The sequence below is a fragment of the Syngnathus acus genome, chromosome 19 (assembly GCF_901709675.1).
Source record: "Syngnathus acus chromosome 19, fSynAcu1.2, whole genome shotgun sequence".
NCBI classification, from domain to species: Eukaryota; Metazoa; Chordata; class Actinopteri; order Syngnathiformes; family Syngnathidae; genus Syngnathus; species Syngnathus acus.
The window spans coordinates 4,640,038-4,649,098 of record NC_051103.1 but is presented as its reverse complement, the minus strand read 5'-3'; the positions used below and the strand labels follow the sequence as shown (position 1 = coordinate 4,649,098).

General features: G+C 46.3%; 1 protein-coding gene across 1 annotated transcript; it reads right to left on the bottom strand.

Annotated features, from left to right (window-relative positions):
* Positions 1 to 7,263: 7,263 nt before the first annotated feature.
* LOC119138162 (pentraxin fusion protein-like) lies at positions 7,264 to 8,882 on the bottom strand. Its single transcript, XM_037277974.1, has 3 exons — positions 8,508 to 8,882; positions 8,376 to 8,442; positions 7,264 to 8,206 (listed from the first exon to the last, which is right to left on the bottom strand). Exons 1-3 carry the CDS (start codon positions 8,517 to 8,519, stop codon positions 7,596 to 7,598), a joined length of 690 nt encoding a protein of 229 aa, XP_037133869.1. The 5' UTR covers positions 8,520 to 8,882; the 3' UTR covers positions 7,264 to 7,595.
* Between the last annotated feature and the right edge of the window lie 179 nt (positions 8,883 to 9,061).

The following is a 9,061-nucleotide window of genomic DNA, read 5'->3' as shown; positions in this document are numbered from 1 at the left end:
ACCATCACACCCTGAGAAATTCCCAAAGCGCCAAAGATGCATTTCCTGACAAATGCGTCAAAATCGAAACACGACCCGCATGGTAAACGTCCATATGTGTGGGGACCCGCGAACCAGTGCGGCCTCATGCCGGGACCAGGCTTGTATTCCCCCAGTAATGCAGGAGCATCACACTCTGGGGAGCCTGGTGTCAGTCTCTTTCCCAGCTGCGACCCGGCCCCCCACCATCACTTTTCCTTAGTTGGGGGGTGGCGAGAGAGCGCCAACTCCTGGAGGACGCCCGTGCGTCGCTGGCTTTTCATGCGGCAGGAATCGAGGGAGACAGGGACCAAAGGCCGTCAGCCTCATCCCTTAGGGTGCCTCGGCCTCCCAACTACAAGTTCATGTTTTAGCAAACCATATGTTCTCCCTCTGCCCCCCAGCAGAGCAGCAGCACAGACCCTCTCAGCCAGTTAGCAAATAAACAAGTCAGGAAGCCATAGCTTGGGGGGGAGAAGGCTTGTTTGCTTCTCGGAGGCTGTCAGCCTCGTGCCTCTTCACTGCCGCTAAGCTGTTACTGGAAGCTCAGAGGCGGGCAGTAAGAAGTACAAATACCAGCTCATCGTTAGCTAACTTAGTATATCTGTTAGTCACAACGTTAGCAAAGTGAACACATTGCAATAACGTATTCAGTTTTCTTCTCAGTTATTAAGAGAGGGGAAACCAAAGCCACTCCTTAGTCCACTCCAATAAATCGTCATAGTCCAGTCGGTACTTTAAATTCATGATGGACCAAGATGTCTACTTGTGTTTTCCAGAGGGGTGAATGATAGACAGAGCCAAACAGATGGAAAGAGTGTGTGTGTGTGTGTATACAAGGTCCAGAGAGTACCACAGTCAGTGGTCCCTTTGGGCAGAGAAATTGTCCACAAATGGACAGCTGCGCCTTGGGCACGACATTCAGGAAGTGGACTCGTGCACATAGCACACTTCTGGACCCCTCAGGGTGCAGCAACTCACTGACCTGACTATCACATCAGTCCAAAGTTTGCTCCAAGGTCACGCTCCGCTTTAACTATTCCAGTGACAAAACAAAAAACAAGAGCTAATGAGGCAGGAACGATGAAATAGTTGGGTTGCAAGATTTAAAAAAAATTAAAAAGTCATTAAGTATTGTCTCATAAAATAAATTAAACTACAATAGCGCTAATATGTAGTTTTAGTTATTTTTTTATTTGTTTAACAGGATTTCTCTTTATTTTTTAATTTTAGTTTCATTTTGTTCAATTTTCATTAGCTATAATAACCTGAGTTTACACATATACACACACACACACACACACACAATAATGACATGACAGCCGGCCTCACTGACCGGTCCATTGAGTCATCAGTGACCTTCCGCGGGATTGGACTTGCCATCCCAATTGACCAAATCACTGATCTTTAAAAGCAACTCTGCGGGGATAAGGCGAAAGCGTGGGGGGGGGGGGGGGGAGTAGTGACCACGCACCCCCATGCTTTAGCAAAGACACACAACCACATAAACACACACACATACTCCTTTCCATGCACCTCTCCCTCTAATCAAGGAGCAGGCAGGCGTGGTGACACTAACAAGAGGCGACAGCTTCACGGCGCTCGGGGCAACGACCAGCTCGGCTGTCGAGACCGCCGAGAGAGTCCGCCAGGCACGCACTGAGGCAAGGCAAGGCAAGGTTTGCTGTTTTGGGAGGAGGAGGGGGGGGGGGATGGGGGCGCATCACAAGGAGAGAGCTGCTGGTGTGGATGCGAGGGGAGTTCATGAGGAAGATAGGATGGACAAGGAGTTGGCTAAGCTCATCCAGCCACTGCGTCATTGTCTTTAGAAGCATTTTTTGCATCGTTATGTGAATGCTCTTCAACATCACGTGTGACAAATGTAGGCGGAGGAGTTAACTATGTACTGAAAATTTTTTTCGGCATTCTCTAGTTTGGTTAGAAGAAAGCAATGCACAAGGCAGCGTTAAATACTCGTGTGGGCTTCCCAAACCATCCAGCCCTGGAGCCTACTTACAGTGTCACCCCCCCCATCCCCGACTGCACCCCCCTCCTCCCATCTCCTCCGGAACACAGTTTAACTTCTGTCATCTAGATGAAGCAAGTGAGTCAGTCTAGCAGTGGTGAGAGGATGTGACAGGTCGGTAATGGACAGGACAAAGAGGGGATTTACCAAGTATTAGTAAACCTTAATAATTCACCACACCAAAGTCCCCCCTGGCAGATCCCCACGTCCCATGTTCCTGTCACACTTTAATACTGTGTCGATAAAACACATTTTTTGAATTGATCTTCATTACAATTTTCCTATTTTCCCTGACAGAAAAATAACAACGAGCTCATCGTGCACGTTTTCTGCTACATGTCATAATTTGAGGCCTTTTGGAAAAAAAAATGTCAATGTATTTGCCAAACTAGTCAGGAGAGTTGAGCTCACTGCCGCCATAGCACTTGAAAATCTCAAGGCGCCATTGTACAGTATTAATGTACATTGTGTCAAGCAGATTTGCCAGCTTCATGCATCAAGCTTGTCTCGCGCAGATAATAAATAGCACACAACATGGAGGTAATTCCCTGACTGCATTTTTGTCTGAGATTGGCAGGCCCAGTCATTAGATACCCCCCCACTGGCTGTTCTTTTGACTCTCCTCTTGTCTGGGTGATGGTGGAGGGGCGCGAGTTTGCTTACAGTATAGTGACGGGTGTCAGCACTGAGGCCACGTCCAGTCTGCTGTGACAGCGATGCCGCCTGACCACTCCAGCCCTGACCCACTCTCGCTCCAGCCCGCATCGCCCCGAGAGACGTGGAGGGTGATGCGGACTGGCACCGCGGGGCCCTCCGTGGCTGGTGCCTTTGCTGGTGGTCTCCGTGGCCTATTAGTGTCTCGCTATGGGCCTGTCACACTGACAAAACAGGGAACTGTCAAATTAAGGAGAGGCCGAATAGCGGAGATATGTACTCAAACACACCGAGGGGAGGACCAGGATGAGGGAAGCACCGGTGCTAATGTCGACGGTAAGTGAGAGTGACAGCTTGAGAGCTGATCGGAGAGCTAAGACAGAGCGGTTACGGTAGCTGATAATGGCGGCGGTGGGATTGTCCTGAGGAAACTTGCTGAGGGCCAATCCGAACAGAGCGAGACGGAGGAACACGTGGAAGACGCTTGGGGTTCTGTCCCAAACAGCTTGGAGTTACGCTACTCCAACTTAATGATATCTGACTGCCGAGCTCCGTGTGTGTGTGTGTGTTTATGCAGGTGTGCTTTGAGTTGGGATGGAGTTCCGACTTTTACAAAAAAAGACGCGCATATCACTGCAGGCAGTCTGCACAAAGTTTTCATATCGCTTCGAAAAAAGTTTTTCCGTCTTCAGTTTTTTTGCCTTTTTCTAGCTTAATGCTAACAAATGACGCAAGAGGCCATGGAGGGGTAAATGCATCGCGTTAGAACGCTTTAATCAACGGACATTTCTACAAAAACGCTGCAGCAACACAAGTAGACAAAAAAAAAAAAACCACAATTCTCAACACACATTTTTAAAACGTCATCGGTCTTAACATGTTAAATGATTTGTATTTTGTCTAACTATTGCAGATGGGTGTGAAACATACCCTTGCGCTAAACGGGGTTCGCTGTATTGCCGAGTGCGTCAGCTCTTGTGCGCTGCCACTTGGGCTCTCCCGTGGCAGAGCGTCGTGGAGACCGAGAGGCTGATGCACAGTGGCAGCTCCCCCCTCGCAGCCACGGGCCAGCCCAGAGCCACTGCAGATGATAGTTTTAATTGCTTTCAATCTTTCAGGCTAGTCTCTGCCCAGTGGCGCAGGCTGCTGGTGTGTGCATGTGTGTGTGCGGTTATTGTCTGAGGATGCTGCACAAACATCCGTGTGTGATGGATGTGTTTGCCCATTATGAGCAAAAAATGAAGAGAGAATTAAGGCCTGGCAGTGTTACATGCGCTACGCATCGCCGTAGATGAATTAGCTAGTTGTAACATGGGCACAAAACGCTAATCTGTGGCCACAAAGTACTAATTTGTACCAATTAGTGGGCTGTAGTGAGCAACCAAATGATTTCAAAATATGAAACTGTAGTCACAAATTAGCTAGAGATAACATGGGCAAAAAAAAAAAAAAAAAAAGCCTCCCTTTTCCATAAAATGTTTGTTTATAAATAATAAAGTTCAAGCATTTCATGCAAAGACCTCAAAACATGCACTCGCGTCCTTAAAAGCATTTTATAGGTGGTGAACTACAAAACCAAGGCATCAATAATTCAGGACCCAATGCTGAGCTGGCATAACACAACACTGAAAACATTCCACAAAATTTGAATGGCAAGTGGGAATTGAACACTTTCCCTGCCGTGTCGCATTTGAACACGGGTTCAGCATGTGCTAAACACAAAGCCCTGCAGTCTCATTTACATAGACTTGACCTATTATTTGTAATGAAATAAATATGATTTTAATACCGAAGCATAAGAGGTCACTATTGAAATCCATAGAAAGAATTAAAAAGCACTTTAGTCACTTCCTGTTGCCGTCCTGCAAAAAAACACGCAAGCCACTTCTCACCCATGTATTCCACTCCCTACTTTTTTTCCCCCCACAACACACACACACACACACAGAGAGGACTCTTGTGGCCGGGGGGTAAATTAGACCCTAACATTCCCACATAGGCTAATCTCCATCCATTTAGAGGCTTGTAATATTTAATCAGGAGGCCACGACACGCCTGGCAGCATAGTGCATTGTGGCAGCGCTCATATGTTTGGAGGAGGCCGACTAAGGCACGCCACTAAGGGGCCTATGCTAAAACATGCATGGGGATATTTGGAAATAAGTCATTGCTGAAAATAAAGATGCCGACTGAAATAGTTATATTGTCGCTTTAAAGACTTTAAAATAAGCGACTGGCTTGAGTGTCCCTGCCTGGAGGTATTGCACCGGTGGAAGCCAAGAACTCTCACCCTCACCGCTCTAAAAGGTCAGGCTTCGCACAGTCAGTGTGAAAGGCGACCGCTAAAAAGGGTATTGTCCATCTGCTTTTAAATGTTCACGACTGACGAAGCTTTTTTTTAAAAAAAAAAAAAAAAGCACTGCAAAAATTGTACACATAAATAAATGTGGGGAAAAGAAAATCCTGTGAAAAACCATAATGGCCAACCGGCTGTGATTTTTGTGTTTTGTAAATAGAACAATTTGCGTTGATAAGTGCGAAGACGGTAAAGTGTGGTGTCGGCCCATCGAGACGCTTTGCTTCCTGATTCGGAATGACTCTAATGGGAGGCCCTGGTGAATTTTTCATACAGCCCAGAGGGGGACGACGAGGGGCCATACTGGCGCATTACAAGCTCTTGGAGAGAGAGGGAAGGAAGGGCTGAACTAACATTGAGGTCTTTATGTTCCTACTATTTCGCAAGCAAGCAAAGGTGGGGAAAATATTGCTGGCAAGCTGCATATGGACTGACACACTGAACATCATTTTTTTGTCCCTACAATGTATTTATTAATGCAATTTTTGTAAATAAAAAAACAAAACACAAAATATTAAAGATTAATTTAATTTTGTTTATTAAAAATTGTGTACAATTCAATTGCTAAATTACTTCATTAAAGGTTTTTCATAAAAGTGTATTATTTTATCATATAAATGGCAAATTAATAATGATACATGTGCACAATGTACAGTGTACTATATAGTTAGGTTATTAATCATAAATTAATTAATATTAGAAATAAAAAAATCTTCCATTTAAAAAAAATCAAAACAATACTTATTTTTATTTGGTTAAAGATTTGTAATACAATGCAGAAATAACCATAAACTCTTTTTATTATTTAAAGCAACCATTTAACATATTGCATTGTATTTTTTAATGCTCATCTCCGACTGACCTGGCCCATCTGTCCAAATCAAATGTGGCCCTTGAGCCGAAAAGCCACCCGGGCCTGGTCTATCGGGAACGATGTGTGATTAACGAGAGCAGCTTGATCCGCTTGCCTCTTTGTCATGTCGGTGAACAAACGCCGGCTGAATAATGCCCAAGATCTCAATTTAATGGGCTGAAATTTCTGCAAGAAAGCTCTAAAAACATTATCCATCTGTTCAGTGCACACACGCCTCAGCTCGCCGGGATAGCTCGTAGCACTGTCTTGCCGTATGCAAATATGTTTTGCCTGGAAATCTATTTGGAGTTGCTCGAAGGAATCCAGAACGGCCCGCCTTCTGTCTCCCCTCGACCGGCTCACGCGCTCCTCTCGTCTAGCTCCTCTCGCGTGGAAGACATTTCACCAGCTCCGCACGCACCCGAGTTTGCGGCACCTCCGATCCGAGCACCGTGGGGCCAATATGCAGATCTGGCAGGCCCCGTGCAGGCTGGGGGGACGAGAGGAGGGGGGGCCTGCGACTGTTTGCACGGAACCCGGAATATTTTGCATCTGCATCTCCACTAAAACCACCTATAAAAGACGATTCTATCTTTTTTATCCTCTCTACTCTCAAAGGTTTGAAGGGTGATTATAAAAAAAGTCTACACAGAATTCTTAAGTACTGTGTGAGGAATTAGCATCCCTTTTGGGGCTGGAAGGCATAAAGGCGTCCATGCTGTGTATGTGAGAGCTGAGATGCCAGACCCGGTCCACCAGATGGTCCACAAAGGTGTTAGCACACAGTGAGTGGGCACGGCGATTGATGCATTGCAACATCCAGGAAGGTGGAACATTTGGCTGCTGACCCGCAGTCACAACTCATCGGCCCTGCCTTCTCCTTATTTAGCAGCAGCCACGGCGCCAACGGCACACGCGTGCGCTCACATACATGCTGGGAACGCGGCACTTTTCCACCCTCAAGGGTGCGGCAGAAAGTTCTTTGTGGTTTCTGCAAGGAGGTCACGATGCTGGCTGGGGTAATGAGCGCAAGGAGCCATGGACGCCAATGCAGAAGGCGAGCTGCAACTTACACTCGGATGGAGAACGTCTTTGGGAGGCAAGCGGAGCCATATGATTTCATTTCTGCTCGTTACATGCAACTATGGTGTGTCTTTGGCAAGCGTTGCTGAGGAACGCATGGCCTGACATCTTGGTGACAAGAAAAAGTCACTGGGGACTTTCTTTTTAGCCAAACACGAAGTGGAAGAAACAATAGCAATGTGTTCGACTTCAAACTAGGGCAAACTTTGGTGCTCAATGGCCACATTGGATTTTTATTCGATTAACACAAATGGACCAGGTCATAGATGAAGCTTAAATTATGTTCATATTTAACTGTAAAACTAAACCCACACTGCACATTTAAATAGACATACTTTGACCTTATTACATTTTAGTGTAAATTTAGACAAGATCGTTAACTTGGTTTAGTGTGTTTCATTACACCCCGTAAGTAACATGCATTTAAAAAAAAAAATCTTCATCCAAACGAGAGCTCGTCCAACCCCTCGCTGTCTGGAGACACTCATTCGAAACCCACTAACATGGGGACGCTAATGTAAAGTAAGACGAAATGTAATTAACGCGAGGACACATATTAGAGGAGCTCCAATGTTCCGCTTCTCTCCACAGGACTCCACAGTTAGTCAGTCATCCTCCACCACCATGACATTGCCATTAAGCTCATAATCAATGATGGCCCAATCAAAGACGTTGCCTTTGGGGACTTTGTGGCCGTAATGCCAGGCTTGGATCATGCTCCCGGACAGGACATAGTCCCACATATTCACATCAGTCATCTCCCCGACGAAGCTCTGCAGAGCCTCCAAGCCACCGAGATGTTTGTCGGGGTCCTGCCCCAAGAGGACGGTGCCTTCGGGACGGATGCTGTGTCCCGGTTTGTATATTTGGTAGGTACTGCGCTTCCCATCTACCCAAAAGGCAGCGAGGCCGGCGACAGATTCCCAGGTCAGGCAGAGGCTGGTACGAAACGTGCCCAGCAGCGGGAGGGCGAAAGAAACGCCGTCCCCGCTCATGTAAAACGAGACGCGTCCGTCTTTCTCGCGCCACACGTTGAGCTCGTCGTAGTCGGCCGTGCGGTAGGCGAACAGGATGATCTGGCGCTCTTCGGGCAGCTCGGTGGCCACGCGCATGCACAGGGTGAAGGCCTTGAGCGCCATCTCCTTCTGCGGCATCAGCGTCACGTAGCTGAAATCCGTCTCGTAAGGGAAGACCAGGACTTTGCTGGCGAGACCCACTGGAGCAAATGGGACAATCGGGTCATTTTGTCACCGACAATCGCATGACTCCACGTGACACGACTGTTAGTGTTTTTGAATACCACAAACAAGTTAGGCCACAACCCTTCGACGGCTTGATCTGAAAGACAGATCCAAAGCAACACGACCAAACCAGGATCATTTTACCTTTCCTAGTTGAGGAGTAGGCCAAAGCAAACATGGCAAATAGAAGCACGGCTAACATACGGATATTCTGCAAACAACACACACCAGTAGTCAGTGCACAAGTCGCCAAATCTTGTTGGAAAATCCACTTACCATGATGGCCATGATGTGCGCGGGTCTAGTCAAAGTAATGGCCTTTTCTGTCCTCTACCCTCCTTGTACCGGCCGTGATGTCAGCAAAGACAATAGGCCCAGTGAGGGATTGATACGCGCACACACAGACTTCACAGATGTGTGTTGACATCCAACCCTTTGCGACTGAGGGCCACAATGCCACTTACATCATAATAAAAGCACAAGGGGAGAGCCCGCTTCAAATTGTTTGAAGCATATTAAAAACAGTTCAATAGCTGCAGGTCAATGTAAGCAGTCTAGTCACTTTTTAAAAAAAATATAATTACAAAGTCTTTTTACTGTGAAACTAGTAAATTAGTAAGTACTGAGCTGAATATGACGTTAAGAAGTTAACATTGGAGTTCAAAAATGACAATTTTGAAGCAACTTGATTTTTGAAGTTATGATTTCTGGACCTTCATTTGACAACGCAAACTATAAGAGAACAAATCATTTCCAAAATATTTGAAATAACTGTCATTTATTCACAGGTTCATGTCATCTGCAATGTCGTATGGCTGTCGTAACCGTTA